Source organism: Eurytemora carolleeae, unplaced genomic scaffold (genome assembly GCF_000591075.1).
Source record: "Eurytemora carolleeae unplaced genomic scaffold, Eaff_2.0 scaffold4, whole genome shotgun sequence".
Taxonomy (NCBI): Eukaryota; Metazoa; Arthropoda; class Copepoda; order Calanoida; family Temoridae; genus Eurytemora; species Eurytemora carolleeae.
Window position 1 is genome coordinate 702,208 of NW_019396191.1, and position 25,494 is coordinate 727,701.

General features: G+C 31.9%; 1 protein-coding gene and 1 long non-coding RNA gene across 3 annotated transcripts; both read left to right on the plus strand.

Moving 5' to 3' along the window:
* The first annotated feature begins 2,652 nt into the window (after nt 1-2,652).
* Nucleotides 2,653-12,992, plus strand: LOC111697742 (glutamate receptor ionotropic, kainate 2). Its single transcript, XM_023467847.1, has 12 exons — nt 2,653-2,759; nt 3,757-3,812; nt 4,137-4,240; nt 4,663-4,805; nt 6,435-6,535; nt 6,594-6,624; nt 6,685-6,767; nt 6,993-7,111; nt 8,169-8,248; nt 9,258-9,307; nt 10,284-10,453; nt 12,803-12,992. Exons 1-12 carry the CDS (start codon nt 2,724-2,726, stop codon nt 12,859-12,861), a joined length of 1,032 nt encoding a protein of 343 aa, XP_023323615.1. The 5' UTR covers nt 2,653-2,723; the 3' UTR covers nt 12,862-12,992.
* An 80-nt stretch (nt 12,993-13,072) lies between these two features.
* LOC111697711 (uncharacterized) lies at nt 13,073-23,510 on the plus strand. Of its 2 annotated transcripts, XR_002764366.1 has the most exons (5): nt 13,073-13,238; nt 14,823-14,879; nt 16,160-16,214; nt 19,468-19,550; nt 23,305-23,510. It is a non-coding gene; the product is annotated as an uncharacterized LOC111697711 (long non-coding RNA). The 2 variants fall into 2 exon arrangements; XR_002764365.1 differs by lacking the exon at nt 13,073-13,238 and having other exon boundaries at nt 14,546-14,879.
* The last annotated feature ends 1,984 nt before the right edge of the window (nt 23,511-25,494 follow it).

A 25,494-nucleotide genomic window follows, 5' to 3' on the forward strand; every position in this document is an offset into this window, starting at 1 on the left:
CTCTTGTAACCATTGTTGGGAGATATCCTTATTTGTCTTTCTAAAATTGATCATAATTTAATTGTGGTTTCTTTATAAATGCATGGATATTTGCTCCAGAAACAAGTAAATCAATTGTTGCCAGAATTAAACATTTGTTAAAGCAGAAAAACCGACGATATCTTTCTCATCATTGTTACTTAATTAGAAGGTTTAAAGTAGAAAAGACGACGATATCTTTCTCTTCATTGTTACTTAATTAGAAGGTTTAAAGTAAAAAAGACGACGATATCTTTCTCCTCATTGTTACTTAATTAGAAGGTTTAAGGTAGAAAAACCGACGAGATCTTTCTCTTTATTGTTACTTAATTAGAAGGTTTAAAGTAAAAAAACCGACGATATCTTTCTCATCATTGTTACTTAATTAGGAGGTTTAAAGTAGAAAAACCGACGATATCTTTCTCATCATTGCTACTTAAAAAGAAGGTTTAAAGTAGAAAAACCGACGATATCTTTCTTATCATTGTTACTTAATTAGAAGGTTTAAAGTAGAAAAACCGACGATATCTTTCTCATCATTGTTACTTAATTAGAAGGTTTAAAGTAGAAAAACCGACGATATCTTTCTCATCATTGTTACTTAATTTGAAGGTTTGAAGTAGAAAAACCGACGATATCTTTCTCCTTATTGTTACTTAATTAGAAGGCTTAAAGTAGAAAAGACGACGATATCTTTCTCCTCATTGTTACTTAATTAGAAAGTTTAAAGCAAAAAAAGACGACGATATCTTTCTCATTATTGTTACTTAATTAGAAGGTTTAAAGTAGAAAAACCGACGATATCTTTCTCTTCATTGTTACTTAATTAGAAGGTTTAAAGTAGAAAAGACGACGATATCTTTCTCCTCATTGTTACTTAATTAGAAGGTTTAAAGTAGAAAAACCGGCGGTTTTTTTAATAAAGACAGAAAATGTTACTGGATGAAAATTTAGGCAATAAAAAAAGTAAAACTTTAATTTTCTAATTCCTTTATCTTTAAAGACTTTTAAAATTTAAAACTATGAATTTTAAATATTCAGTTCATTAACAGAATTATTGCATTTCAAAAATAAATCAAACTCTAATTTTCGAGTTCTTATATCTGTGCAACCTTATATCAATATTTAAAACTATGAATTTTGAATGTTCAGTTCCGTAACAGAATTTTTCATATAAAAACTAGTCAAACTCTAATTTTCTAATTCTTATATCTTTTCAACTTTATTTTAATATTTAAAACTATGAATTTTAAATATTAGTTCCTTAACAGAATTATTGCATATCAAAAATCTTAATATTTTATTTTTTATAAAATGTTCATAGCTTTGAATATTTTCTATAGATTCCAATATATAATACACGTAATTCTTTATAATTACAAATGTTAAGGTGTTTCGTTAACTATTGATTTTCGTTAATTAAAAATAAAATATATTTTATACAAACAGATTTTACAAAGGTCCCACCCAACAGTCAATAGAGTTTGGAGAATAATTGAAAACCCAACGAAAAAAAGAAAATTCAACTAATGACGAAACATAGGTTTAAAAAAAATTTAATTGTAAAAAGAATACAATTTAAACCGGTTCTCAATTATATAAGACGTGAAAAGTTTATATAAAGTAATTGTAAATCTATGTATAAGAAACTAGCCTTAGAGGGCGCTTCGCGCCCATCTTCTAAATTAAATGTGAACATGTTCTCTTTGTGTACATCGTAAAACAAAATAAAAATAATTCGCGGATTTTCACAAAAAATTTAGTGGATTTTCAAAATGTTCAAAAATTTAATGAAGATCAAATTTTGATGGAGACAAATATTTGAAATTTTGATCATTCATAAACCTTCCCTAGGGCTTCGTGAGGTCCCACAAAAAATTTGGGCCCGATCGGTTTAGCCACTTTGACGTTTATTGGATACAAACAAACAAACAAACAGACAGACAGACAAGCCAAATTTATATATAGATTCAACCGACGGATATGAGTCTATTTGCATTAACTTTATTAGGTATAACGCGATGGTAATTACTCCCGAAAGTGTCGATGGTTCGGTGCCTAGAAACATCGTTAAAGGGACTGTACACGTAATTTCAAGTGACTCTTCAGAGCCTTATGTCTGATTCACAACGGTACCCTTTAAATCTTAATCGTATTCATATGGAAGATAAAACCGTATGTGAAGCAAGAAAGACGTAAAACTTAACCCCTGAATGGGTATTATAGACAACAAGTGGCTGTTAGATGGAACCTGTCATGGAACTGTAGCATGGGACACTATAGACAGGACACTATAGAACTGCTATCCTGTCCAGGTCACTGTGATTTAAAGCTCTCAAGCTAAAATCTATGATAATTTTGCCAATTACTTCTTTAAACCCAAAGCTAACAACAAGTGCTTTATAGTGCTGAAATGTACATGTAAAGAGAAACAGAAAAGCATACGTTAGTTAGAGCGGTAAAATCGAAGCCTAAGGCATTGTGACACGTCAAAGTCGACCCTGTCTTAAAAATCGATGAGACTTTTTATAAGCAGGCAGAATCTGTGTGAAGTAGAGCTTATGAGTAGTCGGTGTTAGTCTAAAAATAATTTTTAACAAATTTAACTAAGGTGTTTCCTCGTAATTAATTTTTCAAACTCTTATTCATTATTAAATATCCTGGTTAGTTGGCATTAAACCAGCATAGAGTAAAATACATTAAACATGGGAATAGAAACCATTAAAGTGATTACCATGATGGTGAGTAACACTTTTTGAAATATCATAATAATTGATAATATTTATTTAAATGTAATCTTGTAAATGATAAGTTAAACACGCCAAATTAAAGTAAATGTTTTATTGAAATGTTAACATATTGAAAATTAGTAATATTAGTAATACTAATGATATTGTTCGTTGATTAAAAACTTTTGTTAAAAAAATAGCTCGTTCAATAAAAAATGTTCTTTTTTCAAATTTCGTTCAAAAATTTGTTGGCTTAGCAAAAAATAACGATCGTTATTTTCAATAATTCGTTCAAAAAAATCGTTCGTTCATTAAAAAAACGTCACTTTAACTAAAAAGTTCATTAACAAAATGCATTTGTTTAGTAAGAACGATCTATAAAATGCAAACGACCATTAATGTTTTTAAAACGTTCATTTTTTTGTTGTTTAGAAACGATATTTTCTAATTTCTCTGAACATCCAATTAGTTTAATTACGAAAAATTTCGTTTTTTTTAATATTTTGTCGTTTACAAAATCTAAATTATTTGTGAGAAGCAGTACAGTAAAAAGGTTTTCAGTGCGTTTTTGTAATAATTTAATTCTTTATTTTATTTGGGTTTACAAGTGTCTCACTTTTTCAATTTAACACAATCGGTTATACAGATTTACCATTTTTTTTACACAAAAATGTGATTTAATCAATTTTTCTCTTCTGCTGCAATATTGCAAAATATTGTAAGATAGTTTAGGCCCTCTATTCTATCCCCCCCGGCCCCCCACTTGGTATTCGGTATTCTTGTTGTTTTCTCTTTGGGCGCATTTTCCAAACAAACTAATGCGCATTTGCCATAAATTCAGACATTCTAAATTGGAATGGCAATGGATCTTATACCATGAGGGTGTGAAGAGACATAAAATAGAAAATTCGAATTCGCGGCATATATTTCGTTTGATTTTTGCTGTAAAACTATTTTTTGTTAAGTTATGAAATTTTCAACTCAATTAAATAATTTTTATTTACTTAAGAGCACTCCATTTATCATCGAGAAAAAAGGCTCTGAATCTTTACAGGGAGTTGATCGGTAAGAAGCCAAACAAAGAAACTTTAACTTTAATTTTATAATTATTGTTAATAAAACGTCAAAAATATTAACTACGACTGTTGTATTGAAGTTTTTCAAAAATCATTTGTATCTCTACTGAAGGTTTTCTTGATGGGTCACCTTAAAACCCAATTCAATTCTATTTAGGGGTTTATTTAAAAACTTTTTTCTTTACAAAAAATTTAAATATTCTTGTTTGTAAAACTACTTCAGGAAACCGGAAACCGGGCAAATAAGAAAAGGCTTTAAAACAATATTATACTTCCAAACAAATGTATGACTGAAAAAAATAACTTATTACAGATATGAGGGATTCAACCTTGATTTTGCAAACGCTCTGGTGGAAGCTACAAACAATACTTTAAAATTTAACATGGAGATGTGGCCTAACTACAATTCAGCAATAGGTACAGATTCCACACATCAAAATAAATTTTATAAAATCTTCATAAAATGAATTAATTCATTTTTCGAAACACACTAAAAATCTAACACAAATTATTTAAAAAAATAAATAAATAAATAAATCAAAAACTTTTATTTATTTTGGAATTTTGTACTTTTTGCTTGTCCATGTTTAGACGCTTCTTAAAAAGAGATTTTGGAAAAAAAAACTTTGTGTTGATGTAGCAAATAGACCAGTAAGCAAATTAATTGTTGCGCATGGATTTGTCTGTTTTCATGTCGGGCTGAAGCATTAAAAATAGACTGGCCCTTTTCAGTCGTTTGGGCATTTACTGAATACAAACAAACCCCAAGATACACACATGTCAAATATAAATATTTTAAATATAAATAATAGCAATCAAATAATTTTTAATATTTATAGATTTAATCCTGAATGGTTCGGCAGATTTGATCCTAGCAGATTTTTCAATCTCAGCTAAGAGATCAAATCAGGGGGTGGATTTTTCAGTGCCTTTCATGTCTGTTGGGCATACATTGCTGGGAAGAAAAGCTGAGAAGTTAAAGGTAAAATGTATGAATATATTATCATACAGCTAATCTCACATATATGAATACACAGCAAGAGCGCACGAAATGTCGTCTTGAAATTAATTCAAAATTTATGCCAGCTATAATGCTTTTATCCTTGGTCTGCACAAAAAGAAAGCTGCTGAGGTGTTATAAACTTCAAAGGGTTGAGTACGATTTATGACATATATTCAAATATCATAAGTTTTTTGATAATTCTTTAGAAACTGCTTTTTATTTTTAATTCAAGGTAAATTAATAGCCCTGAAATATGAAGGACAGCAATTGATATATTAAACTCGTTTTTCGCGGCATTTGATCTTAAATATGTTGAGAATACGACATTATTAAAAACTCTTGCTATGTATTCATATTTCTGGTAATGGGATTCACTGTATCATATTAAACATAATTAAATGGTTCAGACTACATCGTTCGAAAACATTTACGAACGAACAAAAAGCGTTTTTTCGAGCTAACAATATTTATATTATATTTTTTCCAAATGTGTTCAAAACACATCTTGAAATTTTTCACAAAGGAACGCAAAGCCTTCATTTATTATCGACTTCAACAACCAACTTGATAAAAAAGAATTGTTAATGGATAATTATAGTTGTTTTCAACCTAAACGTTAAAAAAAAAACAATATAACTCATGGACAGTGTTTCGAAGAACAAAAGCTTTTTGAATGGGAGGATTTTAAAAGGAACGAAGGAAGAATATAACTCAAGAGTCAAGATCCTTGTGAATGAACATGTAGCAAGTTTTCTGAACATAAATTCTTACTTAAATACTTTTAAGATCAAATTCTGTTTTGTTTTGTTTAAAGATTTTAGACTTTTAAAGATTGGATGGCAGAAATGTTATTTCAAAAAGTTAATTTGCATTAAGAAATCAAGTTTTTGAGAGATAAAATATTTTACAATATTCTACAAATATATCACTTTATATCCATTTTTACATCTTTCAAATCTTATTCTCTATCTATATAATAAAACAAGACATTCATATATATGTTCCCTGTAGCCGGCCAAACGGCTGGACCGAATGGGCTGATGTATTTTGTGGACACACCATGGGTAGCCGAGGGTGTCTTAGGCCAAAAAAGTTGGAAATTTATTTTTTAACCTTTTTTTCAATTCTTTCAGCTAGTAGATCATAATACTAATAAAAATCAACAAATTTTGAACTTCGAATGTCATCTATATAATAAAGCTCTTTGATTATGTATACCTCGGGGTTAAAACAGGCTAAAAAAAATTTGTTTGTTCTTCAAAAATCGAAATTTAAATGTTTTTGTTTCAAAAAATCGAAATTTTACTTTAGCTATAGTTTATCATAATGTCAATTCTGTAACATAAAAAATGAAATTAAAAAAACTTCAGGAGAACGGATTTTACCTCCTGAACCCTGTGTCGTGTAGATAGTTCCTTCTTTAACACCTCCAACTTTCTCATTTCGCATTTGCGCCTCCAAGTTTTCCCTCAGCTCATGTTATTCATATAGTATGTTTACCCCTCTGTATATCAATATCTTTCAACATTTCTACTGAAGAGGTTTGCTGCTAGCAATACACTTACAGAAGCACAGAAAATGTACCTCCTTGATGCAGTTCATATTTAGGAGAATGGATTTTACTTCCTGAACCCTGTGAGTCCTGGTGTTTGGTTGAGTGTTGGAATATCTTATCTAGCTGTCTCTATTCTACTCTACATCATTGCAAGGTATTCAAAAACTGATTTTTTTGCTTTAAAAAATAATTTGCTTTTTTATATTTTTTAGACTCTCTCCATCAGAGCAATTGTATCCCGAGGTAATATATTTATTAGAAAACAAGGAAAGAATAATATATATAATTTTCATTATTTTCAAGAATGAAACAAAACTGACATTTTTGAACTCCTTCTGGTTTTCATTGGCTGCTCTGGTAGGACAAGGGTCTGAAGTTATACCACGGTAACCTGACCTAACCTGACCTAACCTGACCTGAGCATAAACCTTTATTATAAACCTTGATTCCGGGGTTAAATGAGTAACCCCATTTTATAAAAAAAACTCGATTACACACCGAAGTATATAATTATCTAAGCCCATTTCTTTGCAAGTTCTTTAATATTTAAAATTTGGATTTTTTAACAATTACATAAGTTTTGGTTGAGAAATCAGTTTCCTTGTGTCTAGGTCATTTTCAAGCCGAATACTTGTTGCCTGTTGGTGGGGCTTTATACTGATTATTGTCAACTCCTACACTGCAAACTTGGCGGCTTTTCAAACTGTAGAGAGACTTGACACTCCAATAGGTCTGTTATATATATACTTATTATATATACTTTAATTGACATTAGCAGAAATACCCAGGCGTTGCCCGTGTCAATTTGTGCTTGATTATTTTTCTTTTTGTGTCAAAACATTCAATTTGAAACATAAACCATGAGAATGGATGTTAACTGTTTTAGAAAACAAACTAAATGCTCGTTTTTCGTTTCTTTTTTGATTTTTCAAGACTAACAATTCTTCGGGTTTAGACGAAAAAACGACGGGTTAAAACTGACGAACTGTTCATTTAGATCTGTTGAAGAACAAAACGAACATATTGTTATCGTAAATGTTACCCTAAAAACATTTGATTTGATTTTTTTTAAGTTGCTGCGTACGTACGTACGATTGTTAAAGATCGTCTAAAACCAAAAACAACCTATCTTTGTTAACATAACAACGAATAAAAAAAACTACCGCTTCGTTTTTTAATTAAAAAACTGATTCTTTTGAAAACGATCGATTTTTCTATGTCGTTAACGATCAGTTTGTTTTAAAAAGTGAAAATTCCTGTTTCCCGCGTGGCGGAAGAAAGTCGCACGATATTCGGTTATAGTTAGATAGAGTATTTTAAAAATTATTTTAAACCTTTTCATATCTTTTACTCCTTATCCCAGCTGTGACTTTCGATCCCAATCCGAACAATTAATTATAACTCGTTTTAACTTTCTCACTTTTCTTCTTTTTTTCGGTATAAGCATTTCCAATGAAAAACTGTAACAAGACAACTTTATAAGTTAAATATTAGACAAAAATATTAGATTAAAACTACAGAAACCAAAACTAAGAACATTCCCGAGGTTCTACCAAGTTCCCCAATCAAAATTTAAGTCGAATTGGTGAAGGGGATTAGGAGTTATGTTATCCATCCCCCCATTATGCGGAAGGATGCCTCAATCAATTCCTGTAAAGAATAATTTGATTAACTGAGAAAGACGGACAAAGTGAGATTACTACTTTTTTACTAATTAGCAAAGCAAAATTCGTAAAGATTAAATTTTTTTTTTGGCAATCCTTGAAAATAAATTTTGTTTTATTAAGGATCACTTCAAGATTTGATAAACCAAAAAGCAGTTGAATGGGATTGTGTAGAAAATGGGATGGTGGAAACTTTTTTAAGGGTAAGAAATTTTTCCTGATGCTGTTTTATTTAAACTTTGAATTTTATGCATTAAAAATACGTTCTATAGATCATTTGCGTTCGTTGTGCTCATAGCCTCATACTCAGATTTCTGATCAAATAAATCATATTGTATTGTATGATATACAGGATGTCCCACGAAACATGACAGTTGGTAAATAGTTTAGAATGTCTTCTTCCATAGTTTGTTAAGTTGTTTGATAGGAAAGACAATAATAAATATTATATAGGAGTCATATTATTGTAAAATTAACTTCAAAGCAAAAAATATGTGAGCAAAAGATTTGTTAAAAGAAATAAACTGCAAACAGCCTTTAACAGCTTATACAGGGTATGGAAGACGATATTTAAAATTATTTACCAACTGCAATGTTTCGTGGGACACCCTGTACTACACTCTCAGGTCAGCTACCACTTCTTGGCAGTCACTCCCTTTTTGAAATATTCGCAAGACTGTTCTACAGGGTGTCCCACGAAACTTGACAGCAGGAATAAAGGACGTATTTGATTTTTTTAAATAATTTATAATTTGCGGCATTCATGGGCATTCCCTAGTCCTCGCATTTCCAAAATGTTGTTTGCCTTTTTGTGCTGTCAACATTACCATAGCTATTATAAATTATTGCAGACGACCTTCCATTCGTATTTCTACTGTCAAGTTTTATGGGACACCAATGTATATTGAATGCAAATCATAGATAAATAAATAAACATAGATAGCTTATGTACGCAAAATCACCAAGAATTGAACAGTCCGCGAACAATGACATAAGAACAGCTCATGTTCACAACCCACCTAGTTAATCTTTATTATAGGAATATCTTTAAAACATCTCTGTACATTTATATGTTTCAAGATGAAAAATGTCGTCTTATGCACAATCTATCTTTATCTACAGGGTGTCCCAAAAATTCATGGGAATTGAGTGACGAATTGGTACACCCTGTATGACGCAAATTGATGGTCTATTATTATCCCAATATTCTAGGTTTCAAGGGACCCTCTGCAAAGACAAGCATACAATCAATTGAAGACAAGGAAACAAGTTTTATCTAAATGATATACCCTAATTGGCTTTTTGGACGCTTCCTGCAAAGAATGAACAAAACATTTTCGGATTTTTTCTGTTAAAATTTTGAGATTTTAATAAATCGTAAGATTCAACATTTTCCCATGAACCTTGTGAGTTGCCATAACAAAGGGTCCAATCTTAGTCTTTATATCCAAATAGATAATGAACAGTACACACACACATGCCTTAAACTTTTATTCTCGAATCCCTATTCTTTCATGTATCAAAATTTATAGTCTGGAATATCAAAGGTCTATAAGTAGAAATGGGCATCGTTTTTTTAAACGAACAATATTTTTGAGAACGAACGAAATTTTTTGTAAAAAAGGGTGTTGTTCAGAAAAAACGAATGATTGATGAACATTACGGATTAATCAGAGAAATGACAAATTATCGTTTTTAAAACTGCATTTAATAAGATAGACACGGACAATTCAAAATTACTCGAACGAACTTGAGAAAACGGCTGTTTTTTACAAAAATTTTCAAAAGATTTGGGAAAACAAATTTTTTTGGAATAGCCATTTTGTAAGTGATAGTTTTTTTCTGAACCAACGATTTTTTCGAACAAATTTTTGAAAATAAAATATAGTTTTTTTACTGAATAACCGATTTTATTAAACAAACAATTTCACTTAATGAACGATTTTACTGAACTGAAGACTTTACTAAACGATCGGTGAGAAAACAAACGAAATAGATGGGAAATGAACGATAATTTCAAAAACAAACTAAACTGATAATTTTTAAACAATTGGAAAAAACTAACAAAATGGGTCATTCACAAATGATAAACAAACAAATGAAAAAATCGAATGTGCCCATTTCTATCTATGGACTATGATTCATGACGTTCATCATGGAAAGATATATAGATTATAAAATCAAACCATTCTGAACAATTTTGATCAGTTTAAAAAGTAAAAACTTTGATAATGATAGAAATAACAGAATTACCACGAACACGGCAGGATTTGAGAAAGTTAGAAAAGGCGGATTCATCTTAATTGCTGAAAATCCAACAATAGAGTATGAACTTCAAGACGATTGCAACTTGGAACAGATTGGAGGAATCTTCAATACTATCAACTATGGGTTGGTGTTCAGACCAGGTATTGCTAGAGATGTGCATATTCACTTTTTATTTCGTTCGTTCATCATTGTGGAATGAAGTATTCTGAGATAAGATAAACAAGATTTTTTGTGTATATATATATACTAATGGCAGTTGCCTGCTTTCTCTCAAGCAGAATGGACCTACTGTGTAGTCCCAGAATTATAGCTGGAGTCGCTGGAGAAGCGCTGAGTTTAGTTATGCATCTTGTATCCTACAGGGGAAGCAAGAATTGTACATAGATTAAAACTAAACTTCATCTTCAGCTTGGTGCACTGAAAGAGGAGTTCAAGCCCTCGTGGGAATACAAGCTATTCACAATGATACCGGTTTTTTACTCAACCAGATGTGAGGACTGGACTGCCATGGAAGATTCCTCTGAAGAGAGCTTTTCAGGGATAACAACTCCCCATTTTGCATAAAGAGTGCAGTTATGAGTAAATTCCTAAATTCCCCTAACTTGGAAAAAGTATAAAATGAAGGAACACAGGGAGAAATCCCCTATACCCTTCTTCCTACAAACCTCCTCCTCTCTCTCCTACCTGCTCTACAACTCAATGTTAAAAGAACTATTTGGAAAGGCCTTAAAGTGTAAAAACAAGAAACAAGAAGCAAGAAGAAAAAATAATTTGAACAGAAAAAAGTGGAAGGGAAATCTCTTGACAGTAGAGATGAGTGCTCAAAGCAAGATAAACAAGAAAGAAGAAGAAAACTTTGAACAGGAAAAATTAGAAGGGGATTTGAGCTTCACATTTTTTTCACCTATAGGGTATAAAGACAAATACACAGGATGGTAGACGTCACATCCCCCCCCCCCCTAGGTCCTACTCGAGATAAAAAACTGGAAAAAATGTGTAAAACGCCCCCCTCATCCCTCTCCCCCCATCAAGAAAATTTTATTGAAAGTGTGTTTTAGCTAGGAATGCAGGAGCTGTCACAGTAACATCACTGAAGCAAAATTTAAAAACAAACAAGGGAGAGAGTAACCTGGCCAATCTTAGAATATAGAATATAGATACAGGGCTTCAAAAAATAGTTCTGCCTCTGCAATTTGGCTAGCTGCAGAAAACATCCAAAAAATTCATTTATTTTCATTTTCAAAATTAGCCAAAGTATGATTGAAGGATGGACAAGGAATGGACGTTCAAGAAGAAAGAATGAAAAACAAGAAATATAGAAGTATCAAAATGTTTCCATCTGATATCATATTGAAATTTAAAAATATTGTAAAATTTAATCAAAATAAATTTTTAAAGTTAAAAAAATTATATACTAATGGAAAAAGGGAACAGTCCCTTTTTACATGTTTAAATTTGAGACGCTCCACCCCCTAGATACATAATGCTATCAGAGACCAAGCTGCCGCACAAACCCAGACAGCGCATCAACGCCAGTACTACAGAGATCATCAAGAGGATCACACCTTAATAGAGTCTCTTGTAGCATTCACTGCACCAGTCCTGATGAACCCTAGCACTGATGCCTTCTCTCCAATCTATAACCAGATACTCTTCCCTCCTCATCCCTCCTACTCCCGAGCATTTCACCTGCCTCCTCTCCCCCTCCTTCTTCCAGGAACATGCTGCATCACCTTGATCCTTGTATGCCTGTGGGTCCTCCTGGTGGACATCTGGAGAGAGGAGAGCATCATCAACTCTTCCCTGAAGACGAGGTATTTGAGTCCTTGATTCCAAACCTGGACTCCAGAGAACTCTGATGTAACCCTGGAGACCGTCGGCCTCAGCACAGATACAGAGGATTCCGAAAATCCAGATTATGATCCTTGGGCCCCTCCTCTCCTGAGAGTTGAAACAGTGCAAATCTGCTCAGGTAGAGAGGATCAACCTAGTCTAGACTCTGCCACAGAGTCCAGCTGCTCCGAGATCTAATTATCAGACAGAACATAGGTTTCGAGCTGCTGTCCTACACAATGTTGAGAGGGTCCTAGATACACTCTCTGGAGATCCCTATCTAGCTGCTACATCAGCCGAGGGATTACGTCGATGATCTCATCATAGGATTATGGGGATTGCCATCCCATGATCAAACCCCTGGTTCCCTCTAAAATCAAGAGTAATATTGTTCCTGATAAAAAACTATCGTTTTTTACATTTCTCTGAATAAACCAGATCATTTACACATCATTCGTTTTTTTAAAGGACGCTATCGTTAATGAAAATTTTGTTTGTTGTCAAAAATAATGCCCATCTCTAAGTATTGTCATTCCTCTGAAGACTTTCATTTTTTGTTCAATTTACCAGTTAGTTGTAGGAAAAATAAACATAAAGGGTATACAAATTAAAACAAAAGAAAAAAAGATTTTTGTAAACATTGATTTTTGTTTTAGATTTCACCCACAAGTGGAAATTGAATTCAGCTATTCTAGGAAGAAAATTAATAAAATGATCTTTTGAACACATTTGAGAATCAGTTTTTTATACAATTATAACCATATAAAACAGTGGAAGCAATGTCGTCTTTTTATCCATTTTTTCGGAAATTTGTCGACAAAGATTTTTATTTTGTAAATTGTAGCTAATTTAAACCTTGGCACAAACTCAATTTTTGTATCACTATATCTTTGCAATCTTATGGTGTACATGAATGCAAAGTTTGAAATATCTATAGGTCTATGACAATGAGTGATTAGAAAATTCATGTTTGTGGCAAAGACTCATTTCCTTTTCTGTATAACCTTAGTTTAGTCTAACTTGAAACTAACATAAAAAGCAATAAAAACATTAGTATTTCGTTATTAACTTCTTTAAACCGAAGAACTTCTTGTAAGTATTTTTCTTCATCATTCTCATATAATTAAAGTGAACAGAAATCAGAACTTTTGTCTTTATACAATTAAAACACTTGATCTCGATATCCAATATGGGCACTCTTAAATTAAAGGATTAATTCTTAATCTCTCCAAGAACGCAGGGAATTGTAATCCCAGGATTTTAAAGAGGAATTATGTTAAGTTAAAGATATGGTTTATTGAGATGAGTGTTTGATACAGAAAATCTCAGCACAAAAGGTTCTGTGTCCGAATTTAATGACTTTGGGTCGCGTCTTAAATCTGCCAAAAACCGGTTTCAATTGAGCGCCGGCTTAAATATTGAAAAATTTAATACAATTTTAAGTGGAAACGACGACGGCTGAAATTTAAGCCGCGGCAGAAATTATTTAAATTCGGCCTCTGGTTTCTGAGTAGAGAATAGTTGAGGCACAGTCCAGTCTCCGGATCACTTTTCTGATTTTTTACTCCTCCCACACCTACAGTGATATTTTTGGCCATGATTAGAAATGTGGAAAAAATCTGGCAAGCAACAATTCTAGAAACCTTGTAAGGTTACAAAAATAATATCTATTAAATAATGTACTGAAGGTGCGAAGGGATGATAAAGATGATATGTTAACGTTATTTCAATCCATTTCACTGACTGAAAATGTTGGCAAAACAAATACAGAATGTGTAGGATGGATCAAAAATCCCAGTTTTGGGAAGTTTAAATTTCTCGTAAAGAATACTAAACTTCTCAACATAGATTTTATACAGGGTGTCCCAAAAAACATGGGAATTCAGTGACGAATTGGATATCGTCTTTGTTATGAATTAGCATTGTAATACCTAATTTCAAAAGCCATAATATTGTTATGTCTGCTAGAGTTTATTTTATAAAAAGGGTAAAAGACTGTAAATATGTGCCTATAATGTCTCTGCAAGATGAACAGTGAAGACAGACAAGTTTACTCTGTTTGTATACTGCAATTTTCTTGTTTTACTAAGTACAACCGTATGCAGTCAAAACATAAACAAACAAAATGTGAATATAGCAGACAAAACTCTTTCAGCTTTGTCAGTAGGTATCACGATACGAAATCAAAGAATGATTTAAAAAGACGATATCGAATTCGTCACTGAATTCCCATGTTTATTGGGACACCCTTTAGATGGATTTCAAAATATAAAATTATAAATATAGATCGCTTCATAATTTTATTTAAAGGAAGTGTTAGTGTAATTTCTAGTGACCCTCTATGCAAAGATGGCAATGTTCGATTTACAACAGAACCTTTTAAACTTTTATCTGATCAAAAATGAATTTGAATTTAGAACTCCTTTATTTTCGTTTCTGAAATCTGTTTATTTTGATTTCTCTGCAAAAGCGACTTTTTTGCTTTTAAGAAAGACTGGAGAAATTATTAGAATTGAACACTTTTCAAGTCAGTTAAACCCTTTTCTTTGACATATTTTATCAGATTAAGGTTTCAAGGATACTTTAGTAAAATTGCCATTTTTGTATCACTTGAAATTGAAATTATGCTTACAGTCCCTTTAAACAGTCACTCTCTTCAATATCTAACTGTTGTAGGAAAACCAAGAGTTAAAAAAAATTAGGGACAAGTGGTGGAAGCCTCAACATTGTCAGGTCAGGTTATTATAGCTAACAAATATATTTATATTTATATATATCTATATATACTTTGCTATCTCAATTTCCTGAGGCTCAGGTCTTTGTTAGAACTTTTTCTCCTATAATTATGGGCACACAAATATATTTCAAGACTTTAAATCTATATATGTATAGAAAGTTGTAATCTCTGTTTGTCTGTCTATCTGTAAGTTTGTCCGATAAAAACTCAGGAAACCCTGGACTGATTTGCCTCAAATTTTTATTGGGAAACTCGGGAGAGCCACGGTACTGGTTTGATTTTTAGATTCTAAATTGAGAATGTGGAAAAATAGCTAAAATCGTAATTTACGACATGGAATGGGTAATCGGTGGGACTAACTATGACTCACCTGCACATCGCTGGGTTACCAAGCTAGTATAAAATGAAACAGTTTCCATGCTTTATTGAGAACTATGAAACTCTGGAATATGAAGACGACTTTAAGACTCCAGTTCAATAATCATGAGTCACAGCAAGTTTAAACAAACCCCTTTTTTATATCTGATTTAATAAGTTACTAATAAACTATTAGCTCTGTAAAAATGGTAATGCTACATCGTCTATACGCAACATCCCCCCTACTGAACTTCTGACCTATACTAACTTTCCGACCTATTGCTATATCGGACCTACGCCATGAGCTGTTTATTTTAGTATTATTTGAGGGTTAGGTGAGGTTAAGACAATTTCTGGGCCGAGCGCTGCGGCTAGGACAGACTAGGGGGCCGAGCGCTGCGGCCACAAGTCTATATAGCAGTTGTAATACCACGTGCTAAGGTCGGATGTGTAGTATAGCGGATTTGGCGTAGGTCAGAAATGGAGTATGGCGGATATGTGTTGGTCAAAAAATACACCACCGTAAAAATATTGAATACGCAGAAGGGTTGCTTTAATGTCGTCTTTCTATTTCTTAGTTTTCTGGCTTTCTTATTATATACATTACATACATATTCCTTGATATGATTTTTTTATATTAACGTGATCACAATCCTATTTGGATCAATCATTTGGCTTATTCCCGTTTTGTCGCATATAGTCGTTCTTGAACTGTACAGCTTTCTCTGACTAGTTGAGATTCGGCCCGGTACATGAAATGAACTGCAGTGACTCGGACGCGTAACCACTAAAATTGACATGTACGGTGTAAGATAAGATTTGGAGGATTTATTAGTTTTAAATCCCAGCCCAGGTTCACTTTTCATCTAATCTAAAATAAAAAGAAGTTTAGGTTTTCATAATGTAATATTTAATTTAGGAGGCAAAGCAAGCTGCTCTAAAAAACCAGCCTTTAAGTTTGGATAGAATACAAGGTATGAATTTACAGAAAGCTCATTCATCGGTGAATTCTTTTAATATCTTTATTTCATTGTACTTTTTTTTACATATTTATTATTTTTTATTCTAAATTTAATAATTATTATGAATTTAAAAAATTTTAGGTACAGATCATACATATATTTTATTATTTCTTTTTGTCTTCAAATTATCTTTTTTCCATCTCATAATCTGAGTTCGTTTCCCTTATGTACATTTGTGCAGCCCAAATTTTTATTTTTTATTTTTTATTTTCTTGTGATTTTTAACAAAAATTCCTTTTATATTTTTTTACCGATTTTGAATGTTTTTATATCGTTATAACTGACGAGGGTCAGCCAAGACCAAAATATATTTTCAATGAATGTGGAAATATCTACTCTATAGAGGTTTGGTCCATCACCATCACTGAATTTTAAATCTTATTTACCTTTTCTTCTTTTGTTAACTGTCCCTTCAAGCAGGCGCGTACGAGGGGGGGGGCCGCGCCCCCCCGCCCCCCCTAAGAGGCTGACGGGGGGCACCCATAGGAGGGGGTCTTTTAATATTACATCTGCTTGCATTTAACCCTTCCTCAGGCTAGGCAATATATATTAAAAAGGAGTTCTGATAAGTCCACTTAAGAATATTACATAAATGATTTATTAACACTTAAAAAGTGTGTATATAATCAATTTGTTTACCAGAACATTTTTAAAAAAGGTATTAATATTTTTTCAAAAAAGGGGTTTTTAAGGGGGGGGACCAAAAAATTTTTTTTGCACGCTTACGCGCGCAAATTGTGCCCCCCCCCTAGACAAATGCCCTCGTACGCGCCTGCCTTCAAGCAATTTTGGAAAAAAGCTTTTTTGATCGCAACTCAAAGAATTGCTGGGTTTCTTCTTCAGTTCAGATCTATGTTTAGACTCTTGACAAACTAGTTCGTAATAAACTAGATCGTAAAAACAGACAACTGCCTAGGACAGGTTGAATTTGGAGTTTTCTAAGGAGGTAGGAGGATGAGGATGAGGGTGTCAGGGTAACTGGTATGAGATATACTATAGTCTTCACTGTTAACATGTATTCCCACATGGACAGATTTTTTTTAAAAAAGATTAACCACCTAAGCATGCTGTCCCATCGCTATAAAGGGAGTGACCGGCATTGTAAGGCAGTTGAACTGAGTATGCAGTGTTGTGGAAAACTTTTTTCGGATTCATTTGAGTCATATAAAACTTTTTAAAGATCTGTAAATCCTAAGTTTGAGCGCAAATTCGACGTTCAAAACTCCTACTTTGGGGATGAATACGTTTTCAGAATTAGTTTTTTTTAAATTATTAAATAACGACGACATAAAATGTAACAAAAATTCTGCAGTAAACTGATTAGTTGTTTAGAAACAGGTTGAGAAAATAAAAATTAATCTTATCATTGAAAATAAGTAATCTTGTTCAATTATAGTTTCTATTTTCTCATTACTCTGGTTTCTCATTATTCACAAAGATTTTCTGCCGATTTTCTAGAATATTATTGAAAAGACGACATTTGAAGAATTTGAAGAAATCTGCAAATAAATTCACAGTAAATAAGAAATTCAATAAATTGATGAAAACGAAATAATTGATTCTAGCATTGATTTATTGACAAATTTCTTTTGAGAAATGTGTTTCAAACGAATATAATTAGATTACTGAATAATTTTTACTTTATTTTTCGTCGTCGTTATTTAATAATTAAAAAGAAACTAACTCTGGAAACGTATCCACCCCCAAAGTAGGAGTTTTGAACGTCGAATTTGCGCTCTAACTCAGGATTTTCAGATCTTTAAAAAGTTTTATATGTATTAAATTAATCCGAAGTTTTCCACAACATTGCATACTCAGTTCCACCACCTTACATTTCTTGTCACTCCCTTTAAAACACGGGGAGTGTGTCTTTCGCCTAACATTGTCAGAGGTCTGCCATGAGTAATCCAGTTTCCATTGTGAGGGGGTTAAAAATCAGTATATGATATTTGATTTATGAACCTCTGTTCCCCTTTTAACCGGTATCAGCATGTAATTAATCCCTGATTTTTTGCGTTTCTGTGTTCATCTTTTTATCTTTACTCATATATCTTGTCAGGAATTAGTCACGCTTTCCTCTCACTCAGTTGTGGAGAGAAGTGATCTTAATATCTAGACTACTATACAAGTACAACTCGTACAACGCACATAACGCCCTTTCTCTCAACAGGCTCAGAAAGCTCTGCTGACGCCCTTCCTCTGGGAGATTCAGATATACATGCATGCTGATTTCATTGTAATTTAGAATATGATTTGTTCATGCTTTGAAAGGGTTTTTTGGCTGTTATACATGTAGTCCTTGTATATATCAATACAATGAAGAAGACTTACTATCACAATTTGTTATTTCTACCAAGGCTTCTAACGAGGGGAGTAAGGCCAGCGATAACAATTTCTAGTCCGAGCCACAACCTCCTCATTTTCTCGTCCGAGCCACCTCAAGATCCTCGTTCTTCAAATATTATCTTTTTAAAGTGTTAAATTCTCCAAGATGATTTTTTTTAATCGGGTCACGTTAGAGCATAAACAAAATATTAAATTTTTGTAAAACGAAAAAATACTTTCATTAGAATTAAAGTTTGTGAGTGCAATGTCCTGAAAAATATTCACCTTTTTTTTACGTGTATTTTCAGATAATCTAGGTATAGAATGCCGCAAATAATTCAAAGTTTATAGAACTTAAATCTTTTATATTAATTAAAGCGAAAACCATAGATTTTTTGGGTCGTTCGAAAATTATAGGCTGAGGTATGCCAAATATTTTGCTATTCATTTTTATCACGAAGGTGGCCATTAGGGAGGCAGAAGAGATTTAAGTTTCACCTAAATAAAGTTTGATATCATTCTCACGGTTTTGAAGATTTCAAAATGATGTAATCATTCCAATATTTTATTCTATGCATATTTTATGCCCTAACGTGGCTTTATCTTCAAGAATTAAAAACTTAAAAACACATAATAAGCAAAGGACGAGGATTTCGAGGTGGCTCGGACGAGAAAATGAGGAGAATGTGGCTCGGACGAGAAATTATTGTGGCTGGCCTTCCTCCCCTCTTCTAACAACATATAAACATGGTAACAAAGAAAACCTGTCAATTAGCAGTTTCTTTTTGATTACTTGTAAACTTGTAATTTGAAAAAAGCTCGTTAGAAGTCTAAGGTGGAGGGGGGGGGGTATTCTGGAGAATATTTACCACATTTTTAGGAATATTTATGTTTCTTGGTGTTGGGGGACTTCTGGCTCTCATATCTGCACTTCTTGAGTTCTTCTGCAGCTCTGTTACAAAAGTAAGATGATATTTAAACAAAGAGTAATCAATATTTATCTTGAGAATTATGAGAGGTTAAAATGCGAAAAACCTAGTTGCATATCGATCGTGTGAATAATTTTTATATAAAAAAAACATAAAAAACTGAAACTTTATTAGCTTATTTGTGTTTGAGCATCCACCAACCTTATTTTAATTTATCTTTGCATTAATCCCTCTGGTCTCACCCTTCCACAGATCACCTGATAATCTCCTTCCTTCCAATCAACTCATTACCTATGCAAAAACATAACTCGATTTGTGTAACCAATTTTATTCAGTATCGTTAACTAACTTAAGGCAAACAACTCAAAACAACCAATTCTGAATAAGCGGGTCCAAACAGCATAGTAAATTGTGATTGCTTATTTGTAATAAATCATGAAATAAAATATGAATGAATGAAATAAAAAGTTAAAAAGATAAAATAAGTTTTTTTATGATTTGCCCCAAAAACAAACATCCACAAGTAAAAAAAACTTTACACCAGAAAGTTAAAAAAAAACTTTACATTCACAAGTAAAAAAACCTCACACCAGCAAGTTAAAAAAAAACTTACATCCACAAGTAAAAAAAACTTTACACCAGCAAGTTAAAAGATGCTATCTCATTTGAACTACTCCCGTTTGAACTATTGTTCATTTGAACTTTTGTTCATTTCAACTACTGCATCGTGGTACCACGTGAGTAGTTGAAATGAACAATAGTTCAAACGAGTAAATATATTGCTCATTTGAACTATTTTTTATTTCATTTGAACTATTTTCATTTGAACTATTAATATTTTAAATGAAATAAACAAAAAAATAGTTCAAATGAACATTAAAATAGTTCAAATGGACATAAAAACAGTTCAAAAGAACAACAAAATAGTTCAAATGAACAAAAGAATAGTTTAAATGAACACAAAAATAGTTTAAATGAACAAAAAATAGTTCAAATGAACTTAAAAATAGTTCAAATGAAATAGTTCAAATGAAAAAAAAATAGCTCAAATGAGAAAAAAATATTTCAAATGAAAATGACAAAAAAAGTTAAAATGGACATAAAAATAGTTCCAAATTGACATACAAATAGTTCAAATGAACAAAAATATAGTTCAAATGAACACAAAAATAGTTTAAATGAACAAAAAAAATAGTTCAAATGGACATAAAAATAGTTCAAATGAAAAAAAATAGTTCAAATGGACATAAAAATAGTAAAATGAACAAAAAAAATAGTTCAAATGGACACAAAAATAGTTTAAATGGACAAAGAAATATTTCAAATGAAAAAAAAATTAGTTGAAATGAACAAAAAATAGTTCAAATACACAAAAAATATTTTAAATGGACAATAAAAATAGTTCAAATGGATAAAAAATAGTTCAAATGGACATCAAAATAGTTTAAATGGACAAAAAATTTGTTAAAATGTGACAAAAAAATGGTTCAAATGAACACAAAAAAAGTTCAAATGAACACAAAAATAGTTCAAATTGACCAGAAAAAAGTTCAAATAGACATAAAAATAGTTCAAATGGACAAAAAAACTACGTTTAAAACGTAAGAGTTGACAATAACAAAGGTTTGTATAAATTTCCTGTTAATATAAAATTTGGGAATTTCCTAGAGAACGATTTTTGGACTCCCCCGCCCCCTCTCCTATCAATTTAATGTACATGGATCTTAAATGTAAGAAAAGGATATAACTGACCATGTGGCCGAGCGCCCAGCCCCCTGGCCCTAGCCTATCCTAGCTAGCCGAGGCGCTCGGCCCCCTAGCCTGTCCTAGCCGCAGCGCTCTGCCCCATAGCCCTTTCCTAGCTGCAGCACTTGGCCCAGAAAGTGTCTTAACCTAACCTAACCCTAAATATATAATCTTATATGTAGGACATGATATAATTGACAATGTGTCCGCAGAGCTCGGGCCCTAGCCGCAGCACTCGGCCCAGAAAGTGTCTTAGCCTAACCTAACCCTAAATAAATACTAATTTAATTGAAAATTATTAAAAAAGTGATCATGTACAAAATTACTAACTGATTATCATATTTGATAACTAACAAGATTTATCTTCTTTGACAGAAGTTCTGTAAAATCTAAAATGAATTTAGATTATGAATGTTGGTTAGATCAATCATTAATTCAATAACTTCAAGAGAAAAGGTAACATTATCTGTCCTTTTTCAATGTAGATGATTGAATTAATTATTTACCTATGTATTTTTATGTTTGTTTTTTTCCAGAAACTATGATTATTTCTTGCAATTTAATCTGTAATTAAACCAGGTACTTAAAAAATAATCTTTTGCGATTCGCACACATATTCAATGAATTGACTCATATAATTCATTTTACAGCTGTTGGAAGTAAAAATTTTGTAAAAACACAAGAACAAAAAATCGATTTGAATTGAACACAGCCAAAGCTGCATGCAACAACTTAAAATTTCCTTTTTTCGACTTCAAACCCTTAAAAAAGCACTTTTGTTTTTGAAAAATTTTCGAAAAAGGGGGGAAACCCCCCCCACACCCTAACAAAATAATATATTGCCCCCCCCTAGCAAAAGTCCTAGTTGCGCCTCTGGTGGGGGCCAGAAATCTTGCCCCCCTTGCTAAAATCTTTTATCTTGTATTGGTCACTGAAACTGTAACATCGGACACAAATATCACATAACACTATTTCCACAGGTTGCAAATGGACACGTATAAGTGGATTGTGCTGTGGGTCAGCCAAAGTGATTAGGGGAGGGGGCCTCGGGGGCCCGCGGGCCCGTGGGAGGTGACAGATAAAGGGGCCGTGTAAAATCACGTCGGGAGTTGGAGTAAATCACATTTGATTTGAACTATTTATATGTTTTTTATCAATTTTATTTGAAATTTTTGTTTATTTATTTTTCATTTGAACTATTTTTTTCATTTAAAACTATATTTTAATTTATTTCAATTTTTTTCATTTGAACTATTTCATATGAACTACTTTTTTTCATTTAAAACTATATTTTAGTTCATTTCATTTTTTTTCATTTAAACTATTTCATTTGAACTATTTTTATGTTCATTTGAACTATTTTTTTTCATTTGAACTATTTCATTTGAACTATTTTCATGTTTATTTGAACTATTTTTATGTTCATTTGAACTATTTTTTTTTCATTTGAACTATTTTTATGTTCATTTGAACTATTTTATGTTCATCTGAACTATTTCTTTTGTTAATTTAAACTATTTTTATGTTTATTTGAAACATGTCTGTGTAATGCGGTTATCTAATTAATTGTCATGAAATAACTTTATGGGAATTATAAAAAAAAAATTAAAACTGAATTGGGGTAGGAAAATAGTTCAAATGAGCAAGAAATGCGTTGATTTAAACTACAGGATATGACGTCATGTCAGTAGTTCAAATGAACAATAGTTCAAACGAACAATAGTTTAAACGTACCATGGTTCAAACGGCAGTAGTTCAAATGAGAATCCACCAGTTAAAAAAAACCTTACATCCACAAGTAAAAAAACTTTAAACCAGCAAGTAAAAAATTTTTCTTATCAAAAGCAGGTTTTAAACAAAGGAATTGAGTTCTTGCCTCCAACTCCTATTTTTTATTTGAAAATTTGAGTTTGTTGTAAGGAATCCATTCCTTTTCACTGCTTTTTTTTTTAGATTTTATCACAGATGTTTCTTCTGCATATTTTATTTTTTAATCTATGAAAAAACTAAAAAATTAGACAATTTAAATTTCATCTCTTTAGAAATGTGAGATTAAAAGAGGTATTGAAGATATACATAATGGAAGTAAAAGAATGCCAGATGTGGATTAGCTCTGAAGATTATGTATGCAACTGTATAGTTCCCTTTTTGTAATAGAGTTAAGTGCTCATTTTTCGTTAAAGGAATTGAGTTTTAGGGCCAAACGCAAATTTTCTAATCCCCACATCTTTGCGATCAGATGATGTAAATCTTTGATATTTCAAACTTAGACTATTTCATCTAACAGAATTCATATTTTAAATATCAAAGTTCTATGACATCAGGTTGTGGCAAAAACTCAGTTCCTTAGATAATTACAAATAAAGAAAATAAAATTTGTGTTGAATTTAATTTAAATCTTGAAAATCAGTATTTTTATAAGAATATAAAGGTGTAGGGAGTGTAGCAAAATATTCTCAAAGCAAATATCCTGATTTATTTCTGAAATCATCATTATCAGCTATAACTTTTAAGTAAAAATTCAATGTTAATTATAAATATTGTAAAAATTAACTGTGTCTAAACCTTATTTTTCAATAAACTAAAGTATATTTCAAATGTTTTTATCATGACTCTTATTATTAAGAGCTTTTAAAAATTGAACAAAAATGTTTTGAATTTCTACAATGTAACCAGTTACAGGAATTGAGTCTTTTCCACAGTCAGATTATATCTTTGCATGGTTTGAATTAGCTAAGGTCTACAACATTGGGCTGCAAAGATAGGGAACAGAAAATCAGACTTTCTGGCAAAGACTCAATTCCCTTTCTTTTCTCATATTTGAGAGTAAAATCAAAGCTAGAGGAGCTACGGGGTCACAAAGTTGAGCCAGTTTTGATCTTCTCTTCATGCGCATCTGCCCCTTTAGAAAATTCAACCTATATGAAGCATAAAGTCTGACCGGGTCAACCTTTTTGCACCGGCTAGTCCTGTCCATATAGCTATGTACAGTACAAATGCTTCTTTTAGGCCAATAATTCACTGAAAAGGCAATGCAAAGGCATTCTGAAATCTGAGTAAGCGACATTTATGAAAAGTGGCGTTCTAGAAAGCCAGATCCCCCCCCCCCCGCGGCTCTCCTAGGGCCTTAGCTCTAATGAATAAAATGGGCACCCAGAGATCGGAACTCATCTTGACTGTCATTGGTCAAATATATTGGGTTAAAGTGACCAATAGCAAGACATTCCAAACCCAGATTTTTTCCAGAATTCAGATACCGGCTAAAAACCTTTCAATTTCAAGAAATACACTTTATGATTATAGGGAAATTGCAGAATTGCGCAAAACTCAAGTTGTGAAAAAGCTGAAAAGGGCGATTTTGCGCAAAATGATTTTTGCGAATGATTGCGCAAAATTGGAGCAAAACTGATGCGCAACAACAGACAAATTTTGCGTTTTGTTCATAAAAAAATGCGCAAAAGTTTAGCAAATGGAAACCCTAATTCGGACGCAGAGGCTAAGAGTCCTAGAAGGCCTAGCCTCCTAGAACTATATGCATCTCAAGACATAATAGTTCTGCAGATCTGAACATCCAGAGTCCTTACAAAAACCTCTGCAAGTCACATTATAACTTTCGTTTCAAGGATTTTAACTCTCAGTTTAAAAAAAATTATTACTGAGAAAGCGGCCTCCTTAATAACTTCTTGAAAAAAAATTAATAAATAAACATGAAGCAACAAAATTTAATCCAGTTGAACATTGGTTTTCTTTGTGCAGGAATTGTTTATTTCCTTAGTCAATAACTAGAAAGAATATTAATAATTTTAAAAGAACCAAAAAAAACTTTTTAAAAACTTTCATAAATTCAGTATTATGAAAAAATGGGATATTCATTTTTATTAACCTTTAAAAAGGTGCCAATTTAAGAGTGTTGTGTTAAGGAGCAGCAGCTCAAATACTTTAATTAAACCATTGGTAAACTTTTAGCTGAGAAAATTTACAAATGGTAAAATTGGATTTTTTTTTAAACGTTCACAAACAAAATGAAAAACAGATGAACAGAAAGTTTTCAAAATCTCAATTCAAATTTCTCTTAAACATTTTGAAGAAAGTTCATGCAAGCAAATTTTAAGCATTATAAAAAATACCCATTTATTTAATTTTGCACACATATTCCAATGTTATAAATAAAAATAAACAATAAAGAAAGATTGTTCCAATAATAATTTTAGCTTTCAAGTTTTCATTCCCTA

Bases quoted from the DNA above. Each gene is read 5' to 3' on its own strand.
- LOC111697742 (XM_023467847.1), top strand. From the start codon at position 2,724: ATGGGAATAGAAACCATTAAAGTGATTACCATGATG. The intron at 6,536-6,593 runs GTATTCAAAAAC...TATATTTTTTAG, and splicing joins CTACTCTACATCATTGCAAG to ACTCTCTCCATCAGAGCAAT. The intron at 10,454-12,802 runs GTATTGCTAGAG...TTTTTGTTTTAG, and splicing joins TGGGTTGGTGTTCAGACCAG to ATTTCACCCACAAGTGGAAA.